Below are 15,492 nucleotides of genomic sequence, written 5' to 3' on the forward strand. Positions count from 1 at the left end.
CCGTGCCCACGCCCCCGATGTCCCGCCCCCGCCCGGCCTCACATTGCTGAACGCGGCGGCGGAGGCAGCAGGAGCCGCTGGTCCCGGCCCTTGTGCCTAGGGCCGGGGCGGGTCTCCAGCAACCCAGGGCGGGGGTGAGGATGCCCCCCGGGCGCGCATCCTGGAGCGGGGGCTTACGCTGGGGGTGGCTGTGTCTCGGAGGAGGGGGTCGCACTGTGGGGGGGGGGCTGCAAGAGGAGCTGCATCCTGGATGGGGTGGGGGGGCTGCAGCGGGTGGGGCTATATCTTGGAGGTGGGAGGGCTGCGAGAGGAGCTGTATCCTGGATGGGGCGGGGGGGCTGCAGCGGGTGGGGCTGTATCCTGGAGGTGGGAGGGCTGCAAGAGTGGCTGCATCCTGGATCGGGGGTGGGGATGTATCCTGGACGGAGGGCTGCAGGAGGAGGGGGAGCTGGAGAGGGCTGAAGTTTGCACTTTGGGGAATACTGGTGTCTGCACAAAGGGAGTAGTCCTGTCCATAGGTATGCCTGATCCAGATGATCTCAGCTTTTGTCTTTTGCCATTAACGAGCCCAAGGAATGTGTGTTTAACGGGTGCTTAGGCTCTGGGGCTAATGTTCTAATATATGTGTCTTGGGTTTGTCATGTGGTTGCTTCTTAAATCCAACTGAGATTCTTCTTGTGGTTCTTTTAATCCTACTATGTTCCTACCCTAACTTAGTGTGGTCTCTGCCCTGGTTTCTGAACACTTGCTTGTCCTTCTGTCCCATTTTCAGGTGCACATTGTATACTGTACTTATGATTATTTCCTTGTCTGCTTCTCTTTTTGCTATGTATGGATTTTGGCTTTTGTCCCCTTCAGAGTAAGCAATTAAGATTCCTAGAAACAATCTTTGGTACGTACTAGGTACCAAGCAATTTGTAAAATTCCATTTTTTACAAGGTCAGATAATGAGTTAATAATTAAAACAGTTCTATTTGAAAATTAAAAAAAAACTTTGTTCCATCTCTGAGTGGTTAAATGGGAGATTTTGTGCTCCTAAATTAGCTGGCAATATATAGCAGGTGCCTGGGCCTGGAGAGCCAATTTTTCTGAGGATACAATTCTGTTAATTAATTTCTAGTTATTTCTGTGTGTATGAATTTCTCACACATTCTTTTTAAAACTTGTCCTTATTATGTCTACACTAACATGACATGACTGCTGTGAAAGGTTTGATTCTATCAGTAGATGTAAATGATACATTGTAGCTAATAAATTAGCACTTTTTTCTGCCCACTTGTTTTTTTAATATAGCAATGCCATCAGTGCTGAAGGAGGGGATGATGATGATTATTTTATTATTGTAATTTGTATGTGATGAATAATGAATGTTAGCTCCAGAGTCTCTAAAACATTAATCTTGTAACTGTAACATGTAGTGTCAGCATTTTGAGAGCCTTTAAATGTACATTTAGGTCCCTGGGCTCAGAAACCAGATGTTAAAATGCATATTAATTACATGGTTTTTGTTCTCATACCCCCATTTGTTCTTAGTGGAAAAGGCGATGGGAAGGGACAAGAAGTGAGCACTGTGTTCCACCTGGGACCTTGAATGTCCATTTTTATCCTGTTCTTTCTCCTTCCTCTCCCCACTCTGTCCCCTACGCTTCACATTTGCTGTTCTCCCAGTGGCTAGCTGATACATTCCGCTGTGAATCCATCAACACTATTCTGGAGTCAGCCCGAGGGTCTCAGGATAACTTAGCAAGATGCCTTCCTGTCCCTTTTGCTGCCCTCAAAAGATGTGAATGTTACTCCTGGGGGCATTCTGTGCCAAAAATTTAAAAATTCTGTACACAATATTTTAAAATTCTGCAAGTTTTATTTGTCAAAATAACATTACATAATCAAACCAGTCTCAATTATTTTGGTAATTTATTTCAAAATATCTGTTAGCTAGTACGTCTGTAAAAATATAGACATATACAAATTCCCCCAGGAGCAGAGAGTTAAAGAAATCCCTGTGACAACCCAGCTCCTGTTTCTCTGCCCCTTCCTTCCCCCCGCCAGCCCAGCCGAGGGGTCAGACACCTGCCCCCCTCCACCCTAGAGCCCAGGAATGCAGAAGGAGAAACAGCCTGATGTTGGGTCCCAGGCTTGCATGGAGTTTCCTGCGTGCCGCCCTCTCCTTCCCTCAAAGTGCGCTGGGAACTGCAGCTGCCAGGATCCCTCTGGCTCTCCCCCCCCCCCCCCCCCAGCAGTGTCTTCTATATGTGAGCTGGGCTCTGCCGGGTCCAGTGGCCCCTAGTGGTGACTAGCAGCGCTGCAGCCTATTTCTGTGGGGGAAAGGAAATTCTGCGTTGCGCAGTGGTGCAGACTCCCCCCAGGAGTATATTCTGTTCTGCCTGAGGCGACAGAGCCTGCCCCACTCCTGCCTCCTCAGAAGCACCCTGAGGCCCTGCCCCTCCATGCTGAGCGTGCCACAGTAGTGCGTGAGAGGGACTGTCACTTTCTCTCACATGCATGACTTGCCCCCCCCGTCAGCAGCTCACGTTTCTCCCAGCTGCTCCAGGTGCCCAAACTGACCTGTCGGTGCTGCCAGGGAGGGGCACGTGACCATTCTCACGGCTTCCCTTTCAGGTGTCGTTTTTCTGCAGGGAAGCAAAGAAATCTGGAGGGACATGAATTCTGCGCACACAAGTAGAATGTGCTGTACCTGCATTCTTCGCGGAAGCTGAACTGGGAATAGTACTTAGACCCTCTTCCAGGGCAGTTTGAAGTAGTAACTAACCACTGCCCAATCGCTGAAATTCCCTTTTAAGTTAACTTGAACAGTATCGTTTTCCTCTGAATAGTCACAGTACTTGTGACTTGACTTTATTATACTTTTATTACCGTAGTGCCTAGGAGCCCTGGTTGTGGACCAGGACTCTGTTGTGTTAGGCGCTGTACAAACACACAACAAAAAATGGTTTCTGCCCCAAAGAGCTTACAATCTAAGACAAGATAAGATGGATACAGATGAGGGTGTACGAGACAGCACTGGTCAGCGTGATAGGCAGTGATCTCGGCACACTCAGTTGCTGCAATTTTATCGTCCACTAAGATTCAAGGATTGTTTTAAGGAGTAAATATTACAAATTAATATAAGTGCTTCAGTCTAGTATCACGAAAAATCCATGTGGTTTTCAGCTTCTTGGGGCAGGGACTGTGTGTGGATATACTGCTCGTCTTACTGTTGACACTCAGTAAACTAACTCCCCTTCCCCTATCCTCCGCCTACCCATGTGTCTTTTCTCAGATTGTGAGCTCTTCAGGGCAGGGGCCATCCCGCCTTGAATGTCTGGGCAAAATCTAGCTGCTAGCACAAACAAGTAGGTTAAAATAATCGTGGAAGGGAAAGATAACAGTTGTGTTAAACCTGCATTGTTTCAAATGTCACTGGTGTGAATCAGTGAAGTTTATCTAAACTGTTGCTTTTGACTAAGCATTTGTGCTCTACGTGGGAGAATTTCCTTCAGGAAAGAGATGTTTGTAAGGACTAAACCTAGCTCATTCTTATGGTATAATGCTTTATAGTGTCTTTCTTGCAGACTCCATTCCCAAATACTCTATAGCTCTACTTGGAATAGTTATAAAATGAAAAAGTAATAGCCAAGGAAGAGAAATTAAGAGGGGTAAGCAAGGGTATGGGGGTGGGGCAGGGGTAAGAAATGACAGTTGAAAGTGGAGAGTTGATGAGATGGCCAGATCCAGAGAGGTCGATGCAGCAGAGGGGAAGGCTATTGCACCCACTATGCTGAGATAGCCTTACTTCTCTCTTCACACTGTGGAGGGTGGCAGTTTTGACCTGTCTCCCGAAAGGAGAGGACAGCCAGTGGAGTTGCATGAACATCATTCATTACGGCCACTCTTGTTTGTCGGCGTGAGAAAGCATGTAGCAGTGTTCTTTGCCTACTGGAGTCTGGATGTGGAGAGTGTTTAAAAAAAATGAATTGCAATAGCTTAGGCAGGGGAAGATGGAGGCATGGATGAGAATTTCAGCTTGGGTGGAATCAAGTCCACAGTGTGCTCAGGAAACATGGAGAGTAGTATGTAACCATACAAGACACTGTGGTCTGAACATGGGACTAGCAATCAGGAGCTCCTGAGTTTTAATTCTGCTTCTAATACTTCCTTGTGGCCTTGAGTTCATGAGTTAGCCTCTATGCCTCAGTTTCCCTATCTGTAAAATGGGGGTGAAGCTTGCCTCATCCAAGGGAGGTTGTGTAGATTAATGTTTGAGAAATGCTTTGAGCATAAGCGATGTGTATTTTGTAGGTGTGGAAGAAACATTAAGAATCAAGCCAAAGTTACAGACAGTGGGAGGAAGGAAGACAAGTGGGAGGCCTGAATCAGGGAGGAAAACGTTCTCAGGATGCTCATCTTGCCTAAGGAAGGCACTTGTGTCTTTGAGATGTTTAGTTGCAGGAAGTTGAGAGGAAGTGGCAAGTCTGTTTGGTCAAGACGGACTGAAGGTGGCCAGGAAGGTGGCTTCCGAGTTTCTCTCTCCACTTATCAAAAGTGAGTGAATGCACATCTGTCAGCCTCTGTGTAGGGTCCCTCCCCCCGCAGTGAAGTCATTCTGGTAGACCTCCTAGCGTTTGGGTCATGCAATTAATTGGTTTTGCCCTGAGCGCTTGTGCTGCTCTATACGTACAGTGATTAAGACTGATAATGAGAAGAGTCCATCTGTGTATGCGGTTCTCTCCCAGACAGCATTAATGTTTGAGTGCCAGAAGAATGCGTTGCTAGTTGGTTACTCTGCTGATGGTGAATTTCTGTAGCTAGGATGCAGGTTCCCTTACTGTGCTCCAATTTGGGGTGTGAGGAAGATTGTCCTAATAATTAGTTTAGGGTCAGATTCAGATCTAATGTAGTTTTGGGTAACTCCTTCAAAATCAGAGGGCTTAATATAGGGCTGATTTTGACCTCTGGAGGGTTTGACAAAGGTCTTTGATTCCATTCATTCAACATCTCACTGTGTGAACAGTCTAACGTCTGAGAGACAACCTGGGTGGGGAAAACTGCCTTCTCTATTCACTAGGAGAGTAGGATCTTGCTAGGCCTGTCCCTGTCTTCTCTCAGCCTGTCATGTGATAAGAATATGACTTTCAAACAGTTACTCTTGGCTTCTGTCCTCTGGTCTGATGTGCATAGCATTAGGGGAAGAGCTTTGAAATTGGTTTATTCGTCTAGTGATCAGAACACACTGCTGAAATTTTTTAGATGTGAATGGTTAGGACAGAAGACCAGCACTGGAGCAGTTATAAGGATGTGGCTGGCAGACACTTAAAAAAAAGAAGCTGGCAAACATTACAGCACATTGTATGAGTGCTGCAGAGTTCAGTATATGAAATGATGCCCAACCTGGGGCGGAGGGCGTGTGCATGTGTGGAGAGGAGCAGGCGTTACAAATGGTGATTCAGTTACTGTGCTGGTATCAGAAGATTCAGCTCTGATGCAGAAGGAGGGGGGTATTTTAATGTTTGCTTTTTGTGCCAAGGCAGGTGGGGCAGGGAGTGAAGAATGGGCTCTGGTGGTAGCTTCTCCCTGTTCTTTCAGCTGACTCTCAGACATCAGATGCTGGGCCTGTCCAGGTAGGGTGCTGAACCTCTTACCCCTTCTTTGTTCTGGGCTGAAATGCTTTGTCACTTCAGGAGATGTCTTGGCCACACTGAAGTCATTTGGAGCTTTGCTCTTGACATCAGTGAGGCCAGGATTTCACTCTGATGCTAATAACAACTCCTGCCCTTCTACTTAACTGTGTATTTGGCATACTGCTGCTGCTGCCAATAGATAGAAATTAAAGATTTGGGGGGGGGGACTTAGTTGATTCTCCCCACAATCCAGGACTCATTCAGATGGTTTTCTACGGTATAGCTTTCCATAGCGTTGGCTAGTCTAATTTTAAATAGCTCAAGCAAATTGCTAGTAATCTGCTTTTTTCACACACAGATCTCCAAGCACAAGGGGGGGGGGGTAAATGTCAGTGTTATCCCCATTTGACATAAGGGGACCCCGAGGGTCAGAGAATGACAGTGACTTGCTCAAGGTCATACACACAAGCTGGGAATAGGGTGGTGGCAGGATTCCTGTTAGTGGTCGCTGGGTCAGTCTGCATTCTCGGTGTTGCCTTTGTCCGACACAAACTAACACTGCCCTCTCCGTGGGCACTGGAGAGGATAACTCTGCAGTAGCCCTGGGATCTCTCCTGTGGAATAAGGTGTTGTGCTGGCATAGTATTAAAGTCAAATTCAAGTCGATTGGAAGAGAGTCCCTTGATCAGGAAAATGCAAAATTCATTTATAAGTAGATTGATAGGTAGATAATCTGATCCACGTGTGACTCTAGTGCTGGTTTATCCCGTTTAGCCACAGGACAGCCTGGTCTCATTTCCAAAGCCTGTTGTTTGGCTCGTTTTACTTTTAAGTATTGTGGTGTTTTCCTTGATTAACAATCACCCCTTGGATCCAAGAAGATCCATTGCTGCGCACAGAACTTGGCTTTCAAGCTGCTGTCTCCCTGCTCCCAAGTTTGGTCTGAATTTGTCTATCGAGATTGTAAACTCTGTGATAAGGAGCTTTGTCACCTTGTTTGTCAGTAAAGCACTATTGTTATTGCTGTATAATACTGCACAAACCCAAAAATACATGCTGAACCCCCTGCCAGGGCCAGGCAGAAACCCTTCACTTCTCCAAGAGATTGTAGCGATGAGCTGACTCTGCAGAAGTGTTGCAGTAACACATCTATTACAAACTTCCTACTACAAATAATGGGAAATTAATCTAAATACACTTTTTTGAGGCTGGCCTTGTCAGGATATAGCTACAGAACTCTGAATACCTGCTGTCTGGCTCATGTACAGTTGAATATGGCTTTGTTTTTAAAGATGTCTGTATGTACACTGTCTTTGATACATTTGCTGTAACTTATTTTATGACTTGAATTTAATAAAACTTCTCTTCTTGATCAGAACTGAAAGCTTGTGCAAATAGAGCCAGCAGAGGTTGGTCCAGGAATATCTGCCAAGTTGAGGGTGTGATCTGCCAACCCTCAACAGGATCTTGTTCTTTAAGTTTGTGAAAGGGGAAGGGCCTTTCTAAACAAGGCGGCTGGCTGTCAGAGCTATCTGAGAGACTGCTGGCTGCAGCTGTGCTTGGCTTCTGGTGAAGAGGACAACAGAAGTAGGATTCAGGGGGTTAGCAATTGAATGACTGCTGGCTGCATGGTGTTTCTCTGGGGCTCTCTGCTAGCTGGGGAACCCCAGGATTGGCTAAGAAAGGAACCAATGGCTGCATGAATGGCTCCAGCAACTGCAGCAAAGGGATCTGACAGTAGTTGCTGAGCGTAGCAAGCAAATCTTTTCTGTGTGTACTTAATAAAAAATTGGCAGGCAGTGAGGGCTTATCAGCTAACTCAGTTCTCCAGCTTCTAGAGGGCAGGGTGGGTGATCTGGTTCCTGTTGGAGTGTTAGCTGCTGCTATGTTGGAATAATCCCCGCAGTCACAAAAATCACAAGTTTAATCTGAAATGTACCACTTTTTTTTTTTTTAAAGTACAGCTCTAATGTTGACTTGCCAGCCATGGAGGTGGAATTTATCTTTGCGCCCCAGGATTGTGCAAGACAAGGAGCAGCAGTACTGTACAACCCCACCATTGTGGGCAGACCCTCCCAAGGGGAAGAGAGGTCAGTCTGCATGGTGCATTCAGTCCTAGACCTCTTTGCTGAGTGTTAATTTTGGTAATGGCAGCACCTGTCTGCTGGGAATGAGACTGAGACTCCCCAGTCTCATTTCATGTAGGACATGGAACAGCCAGTGGATAATGCTTGATCGTTGCCAGTGTGGACTAGAATCAAGCCAGCAACCTGGAAGTGAAATAATCTCTCTCCCCTTCCCAGTCCCCTGAACCATCCACTCTTGTATCTGAAACGCAGCACTTCTGCAATGCATGCCCAGTGCACCAGCCCAGATTTCCTTGGGAGCCAGTGCTTCATGTTCTCGAGCCTTCCATTCCCAGCAGACTCCTGTGTGCAGAGACAGAGCTGGAGCAATAGCCGCAGCCTAGGATCAAAGCAGCTTTTTTGGTTTTAGATCCTTTTCACTTCCCAGGGAGCAACTTTTCATCTTTGGTTGATGCTTTATTCTTTCTGAGCTAGACAGAAGTGAATGAAATGCAGCTGGTGCTGCTTTTCATTGGGAGAAGGCCTGGGCCTCTTCCACGGTTCCTGGGGGGCACCTTGAGAGCTGCAGTGGTGCTGGATAGGAGCTCCTGCTCTGCACGTGGAGAAGTAACATCTCTGTATCTGTTGCTTCCAGCGGAAGTTTATTTCTCAGATGCTTTCACTGAATCATAGCTGCCTCTGCCTTGATCTCATGTCTCACTCAAACAGGTTCTGAATCTTTCAAATGGTATTTAAGGTTTTGGTGTGATGCAGTAGGGACTGTCTGCACAGTGAGTGGGAGAGCAGGGGGTGACTTTAGGTGAGGGACAGGAGCTCAGCATGTAACCTGAGCTAGGCAGCGGGGAGAGGTGTCAGCACCTTTGCCTGGGAAGCTGGACAAAGGAAGGGGCTGGCTGGAGGGAGTTAGGTCAGTTTTGGTTTTGGGCTGGGTGGTTGGAATTCAGGGAATCTCAAGCTGGGAACTAAGCTTCTTGACCCCCCAGAAGGACTTGTTTGAGGGGTCCTGGCTGTGCCCACAAGCTCTGCTGTAGCCTGCATTCCTGTTGTCCAATAAAGCTTCTGTTTTACTGGCTGGCTGAGAGTCACTGAGAGTCCCAGGAAGAGGGGTGTAGGGCTGGACTCCCCCACACTCCGTGACATTTGGTGAGATGACTGATGCAGCTAAAGTCCATTCTCTGCATAGTACATGCAGTGAGGGGCAGCCTATCTGCCCCCAGACAGGATACAAGCTGTGCAGACTTTACATTACTGTGATGCAGGTTAAGTGTCTCCACTCCGGAGGTGTTGGCGCTTCGGGTCCTGTGATAAACAGGCAGGTTGCTCAGTGTCGCCAATCGCCATTGCTGTGAATTCCCTCAGCATCTTGTGTTGAAATGTTATTTTGTAACTTCCTACAGAGACAGTAGAGGAAATTGCTCCAGACATCCCTCTGCTTCCTATTCTGGGCTGCGGGGGGACTGTTTTTTGTTTACGATTGTTGCCAAAGGCTCTCCCACCTATTCAGAGTCTGAGCCTACAGTGCTGTGTTCTAAGACAGCCTGGAGAAGACTCAGTCCTGAGAGCCCCAGGCTGTGTTGTCTCTTTGAGGCTTGTCCCTGACAGGTGTGTTTCTGAAGGCGTGTGGAGCACTAGGGTCAGGAGTGAGAGGACAAAGTAGAGAAGGACTTGCAAACGGATCCCCTTCAGAGCCACGTGGGCTCAGCACGGAGCAGGGTCGAGCCATCTCGCTCAAGTCCCATTGATGACTGATGGGTACAGACTGCCTTTACCTAGGTGCTGATTCCAGCAAAAACAAGCCAGGAAACTTGCATTTAAGGCTTATGCTTTTCCTGTAAAAAAGGCACTGTCAGCTACTCTTTGGAGCCTTGTTTACTGTTTCTTGTGACGAGCTCTTGGAAGCTGGAAAACAGTATTTCCTTCCCTGCGGCGTTTACCCTCCCGTTTGAGAAATGCTAGTTTTTCTTTTGCCTCTGTTTCCAGTGCAGAGAACAAGCTGCTCCCTTTTGTTCACTTCTTTCAATAAACCAGCTTCTCTGGTGATGCCAGTGTAGCATCCCACTACTCTGCTGCCTTGTCTACCCAGACTGGGAATTGGACATCAGTCTCCTGCGTGGCCAGTAAGACCCCAGTTTTATCTTCGCAGTTCTCCCCGCTCCTGCTGGCCCAGGTGGGATTTGGACTGGAGCCTCCAGCAGGCATGGTCGTTTAAATCATTGTAGACAGGCCAGCGTCTATGCCTTCTTTTTCAGGTAAAGTGCTTTTTAAGGTATTAACCAGTGAAGCTGTGCTCAGAAGGGTGAGGGGTGTTCAGTATTAGGTGCTGTGAACTCTTCAGGCCCCAGTGGTGTTTCTAGTGCACAGTGTGTCTCTGCAAGTAATGGGGGTGGAAGAGTTCTCCCTGACCTGTAACTTTTTCTTCTTTCTGTTCCTGGCTATCTCCTCTGCTTGTTCTGCTGGCACGTGGAATGCACTAGCTGATCTCTCCAGGTCTGCACTTGGGCCCAGGGAAATCTCTGGTGTGTGCTGGGTCAGGCTGGCCTGTCCATTAGGGAATAAAGAGGAGTCAACAGAAAGGAACAGCTTTGTCTCGGAGAGAACTTCAGGTGCTGTTCGGAGCTGCTTTCCCCTGTACTTCAGGTGGAACGGAAGCTGGAGCTCTGCTTTGTGGAGAGCAATTTCTGCTCTGCCTTTGTGTTTCGGGTTGTTCGTGGGATTGCTTTGTGCCTGCTTCGCTCCGTGTTTCAGCACATCCAGCATTCTTCCTGACCTAGCTATTTAATTATGTATAGCCTGAGCATCCCAGCTGCATTCGGGATCTGGCTTCTCATTGACAACGCCGCACAAGAACACGTCTCGTTTTCAGTACAGCGCTTACTTGGTGGTTACAGGGGGATCATATTCCACAGCCAGCTTAAGTTACCTATTGACAGATGAGACACCCCCCATGTGCCCAGGGATGGCGTTCCATATTCTGTTCCAGAATCCATTTGCTTGCTGTGTGTTGAATATTTTCTCCCTCTTCCCACCCCCCAAAAGCCCTGTTTAAGTAATGTCAAGGTTATGCCAAAAGTCAGGAAATCCAGGCGAATGGCCTTTCAAGCTGTACCACCATCAAAGGATCAAGCAGAGGCTCTGACGCCAAGGATGGGGCTTCTGCCTCCACTTTGGTTTCTCTGCCTCATGTTGGTTCACCTCATGCAATAGCTTTTGTTAGCTTTGATTTTGGGTAGACCCTGCAGGATTCCCCGGCCAGCCACATGGCCGACATAGGAGAAACATCAGACAATTTTCTGAGCCCTCCAGATCACGCGTAGTTGGGTTTTTTGAATGACATGAGTTGCTCCTTCACCTCCCCTCCCCCATTATAACAACAGTACTTAGCTCTTCTCACCCCCTCCAGGGAGCAAGAGCCCTGGGCCAGGACTTAAACCTTGGTCTCCAACACTGTAGTGCAGGCCCTGCCTACACCAGGCATGAATCTCTGGTTTCTCACTTGCTAACATCAGTGGAGCTCCACCAGTGTGGGGCAGCCTAGGGTGCATGGCTCACCAGCTGGTGCCGTGGCTTAAGCACCGTGTCAGTCTGACCTGTTGTGGCATGGCCGAGTCTCTTCCCTTCTCTGTGCCTCAGTTTTCCCATCTGTGAAGTGGGGATAAGACTGATTCTGAGTGGTTTGAGATTCATGGATGAGTCGTGGGGATGAGGTAGCAGCTGACGGGAACCTTGCCTCTCTGTGAGGGTAGCAGTGTTGTCCTCGGTTGGTGGTGGTTCTCCGCAGCAGGAAGTTCTTGCTCCTGTCGGTGTCATGTTGCATTTCTCCTAATATTGTTTCTTCCCTCTTGGCAGATCTTTTGTCTGAATTTGGCTCCTGATTGAAGTTGACGGATAATGGAAACATTCCCCTGGCAATGTCTCTGGGGCGACTCCTCCGACGTGCCTCTTCAAAAGCCTCTGACCTCCTGACTTTAAATTCCGGTGGTGGCAGTGGTTCGTCTTCAATACTGGATGGGGAGATTATCTACTCCAAGAATAATGTATGCGTCCACCCTGCTGAGGTGCTGCCAGGTGTCGGGGAGCATCACCCAGGTGATGGGGTGCTGCACTTGCTGCTCACTCTTCTTTCTGTCTCTGGGAGCGTCTGTGTGTCCATGTCTGCACAGGGTTGGCGTGCCTCTGAGTTTGAGCACTTCAGGGGTGTTACTGTGAGGTGTGGGAGCTGAGGGACTGAGGAAAGGCATCCGCTGAGTTGAGCTGCCACTTGTTCTCATCAATGTGTCTATTGTTTTCCAAGGAGTTGTTTGGTGGTTTGAGCAGGGGGTGGAGCAGTGGGATTCCTGGCTCTGCCACTGCCTCCCTTTGTGTCTATGCATTGATCACATCACCTCTTGGGGCTTCAGTGTCCCCAGCTATAAACCAAGGCAAATGATTCTTGCCTTGGTTCCCGGGGCAGTTGGGTAATGAAGGAAGTTATTAAAGTGCTTTGAGATCTCCAGAGAGGGTCAAAGTTGTCATTTAATGTGTAACACTTGGTCCATCCCTCCCTCAGCTGCACTCTGGGATGCCAAGTGCCATCACACCACCCTGATGTAACATGCAGCCCCTTCAAGCGTCCAAGGACAAGGAAAACCCTGATATTGGCTTCACTGGAGTCGATATAGGGCTTTTCTTTAAGACAAATGCTGCTTTCTCCCCATTCTTGTCTGCTAGTGGGACCCTGCGTATCCTTGTAAATGGACACCCACTACTGGCTTAATATTACCAAGTAATTATTTTGCAAATATTGGTTTGCATTAGACTTGTTCGTGTGACAATTTTGGGTTGGCTTTCCAGGAACCTTCTAGCACTCTAGCTCTGCTAGGGCAAATATTCAGGAGTAACCAGTGGTTAGCGCCCACATAGAATGGGTATGTAGGGATGCAGACTCACCCCTGTGGTGCCTCCTGCTAGTTTCTTCCGGGAATTAGCTCTCCAGCCTCCAAAGCGCCCTCTGCAGGCCAATGATCCACCTTACCTCACTCTGGCCCCTGTGTCCCTCCCGGGACCCAGTGCCCTGTTATTTGGGGTGCTGCCCGCTGGCAGTAACCCCACAGTTCTGGGTCTCCCCCTCCCAGGGGAATCCCCACCCGCTATCCCCACTACACCTCAGGGTTAGGCTACTGCCAGTCTCCGTCTAGCCCCCGCTCACTGGGGCGGACTGCAGTGTAAGCCACTCATCGGACCTGCTGCCTCTGTCTACCCATGGGCTGCCCCCTGCAACCTCGTGCCTAATGGGCCTTATCAGGCCTGCAGCCTGGGGCTTTCCTAGGCTGGAGCTCCCCGGCTCCCTTGGTCTTTCCCCAGCCCTGCTCCAATCTAGGTTCCCTTTTTGGCACGTTGCAGCCAGGTCCTTCTCCCTCTACAGACAGAGGGAGTGACTGGGTCCTGGCTCAGTGCCTCTTATAGGGTCCAGCTGGGCCTGATTGGGGCATGGCCACTGCTGAGCCTACTTTCCCCAATCGGCCCAGGCTTTTTGCCTCAGCCACAGCCCTCTCCTGTGCTTTTTTTAAACCCCTCAGGGCAGGAGCGGCTAACCATCCTGCTACAGGGGATAGTTAAACAACAGTGCAAATCTGACATGAAAGTCTGTAATTCAAAATTCACTCGTCCAATCAGGAAGTGTTATTTACTCCTCCTTATAACACAAGAACTAGGGGTCACCAAATGAAATTAGTAGGCAGCAGGTTTAAAACAAACACAAGGAAGTATTTCTTCACACAACGCAGAGTCAACCTGTGGATCTCTGCTAGAGGATGTTGGGAAGGCCAAGACTAAACAGGCTTCAAAAAAGAACTAGATAAGTTCATGGAGGACAGGTCAATCAATGGCTGTGCCAAAAGCTGGGAATGAATGATGGGATGGCTCACTTGATGATTGCCTGTTCTGTTCATTCCCTCTGGGGCATCTGGCATTGGGCACTGTTGGCAGACAGGACACTGGGCTAGATGGACCTTTGGTCTGACCCAGTATGTCCATTCTTATGTTCTTATTCATAAGCCATTTGCAGATTCAAAGGGATTATTTGCAAATAATGAATATTTGAGAATTTCACAGTCTGTTTGCAGAGGGAGGAGAAATCTGCCAAATGACTGGATTGCTTTAGCCCAGCTATATGGGCAATGGAGGGGGGCAGGGGCTAAAAATGGCTGATAAATGTCCTGAGAATACAGTTTAAGTCCTAACTGGTTGGTCCTGTGCTCTCTTGAAGGCTATTTATGCTTGTACATGGAGAAAGATGAGCTACTTGGTACCACGCTTATCCTTGCCTGGGTCCCAAACTCTCGTATTCAGAGGCAGGATGAAGAAGCTCTGCGCTATATCACCCCTGAGAGCTCCCCGGTCCGTAAAGCTCCCCGCAAGCGTGGCCGACACACTCAGGGGTTTGGCACCATCCAGCAGGCTTCCCCAACCGATGAGAAACGAGCAGTAGTTCCGAAAGACGACGAGATCTTGGCTGTGTCTCAGCTTGTCAGAGATGTGGCTCACCTCAGCTCCCCTTCTGAAGAAGGGGAGAAGCTGTCTCAATGTTGCCTGGCAACTGACGGTACCCACAACTCCACACAGCCTGCCCACAGTGACTCAGGAATCTTATCAACAGTCAGTTCTCAGGAGGAACAGAACCAATCAGAGTTGTCAGTGGAGGGGACAGAGGAAGGGCTGGACTGCAGGCTCGAGCAGGGGGAGGATGAGGGCTCCTTGGAGCTGTCTGCTGATGATGTGAGCAGGGATAGTACTTTTGACTCTGATTCTGATGCCTTCTCCTCCCCATTCTGCCTCTCTCCCATCAGCGAAGCCCTTGGGGAAGGCAGCAGCTCTGTGTTTCTGGATAATGAAAGCAGGTGAGTTTGTCACATTTTTACAGCTTCCTGGTAGGTGGGGTGGAGGTGAAAGGAGGCTGACAGCTTAAGAACATAAGGAAGGTAATGTGCTTAAAAGCGGCATTGAGCTCAGTTTAGCTGCTCTGACATTGGGTTCGTTTTAATCCGCCTTCTCATTGTTTTATTCCCTTCCTTGAAATCTAACTTGAAAAGCCTTTGGGGAAATGCCCTGAGTTGGCCAGTCCCCATTCTGCTCATTGGAACCCTTCAGGCTCTACCACCCTTCTGTGCCCATAAACTCATTCTGCAGGCTCACACTGAGTCACCTGGAGCGTGAACCTGCCTGCCTGCCACGGGGTACTTTAGTGGGTGTGTCGCTATGGGAAGGGGATCTCACAGCAAATTTTTTGGTGGCCTCAGAGTGCGGCCAGCAGCTCTCATCGGCGGCTGCACTCACACTTTCCTAAAATATTTCATTAACTGTAGGAAAAGTAATTAAATATGCACAGATTCACATCAAGTCATTGCAATGTGTATTTTAGGTGTTTTTGGCAGATTCTATAACAAAAATAATGCTCTCCCCCCGAGCTTCGTGGGTCCTGGGGCTTGCGAGAAAAGTGATATTTGTATACTTGGTAATATCACAGCACACCTGCTGTACACTGGAAGGCTATGAAAAGTGATATTAACAAACAATCAAGTATCACTTTTCACAGCGGATTTGCTAGCTAAGTGATACTTACATGTTAGTTAATCACTTTTCTCGGCAAGCCCCGGGACCCATTAAGCCCTGGATAGGGGTGCAAAAGGGGAAGCAGAGAGGGCCTGATGGGATGGATGCCGGGCCGGGACAGGCAGCGGGGGCCTGGGGTGATGGGGGTGGGTGATGAGCCCCACTGTGTGATCAGAGCCTGGTGGCTTCTGCCATGCGGC

The 15,492-nt window shown here is 48.6% G+C and overlaps 1 protein-coding gene across 8 annotated transcripts in view; it reads left to right on the forward strand.

Moving 5' to 3' along the window:
• Nucleotides 1–14: 14 nt before the first annotated feature.
• TBC1D16 (TBC1 domain family member 16) overlaps nt 15–15,492 on the forward strand; it is a 48,825-nt gene continuing 33,347 nt past the window's right edge. The window contains exons 1-3 of one of the 8 annotated variants that reach the window (XM_030534032.1): nt 15–134; nt 11,552–11,791; nt 13,950–14,580. In XM_030534032.1, coding sequence (XP_030389892.1) covers nt 11,614–11,791; nt 13,950–14,580 — 809 coding nt within the window. In that variant the 5' untranslated portion in view covers nt 15–134; nt 11,552–11,613. Of the gene's footprint in view, nt 135–415; nt 519–5,598; nt 5,619–7,586; nt 7,709–8,823; nt 9,955–11,551; nt 11,792–13,949; nt 14,581–15,492 lie in introns of those variants that run through there. The other 7 variants (XM_030534033.1, XM_030534031.1, XM_030534026.1 and 4 more) reach the window with 7 other exon arrangements.

This window comes from Gopherus evgoodei, chromosome 15 (genome assembly GCF_007399415.2).
Source record: "Gopherus evgoodei ecotype Sinaloan lineage chromosome 15, rGopEvg1_v1.p, whole genome shotgun sequence".
Taxonomy (NCBI): Eukaryota; Metazoa; Chordata; order Testudines; family Testudinidae; genus Gopherus; species Gopherus evgoodei.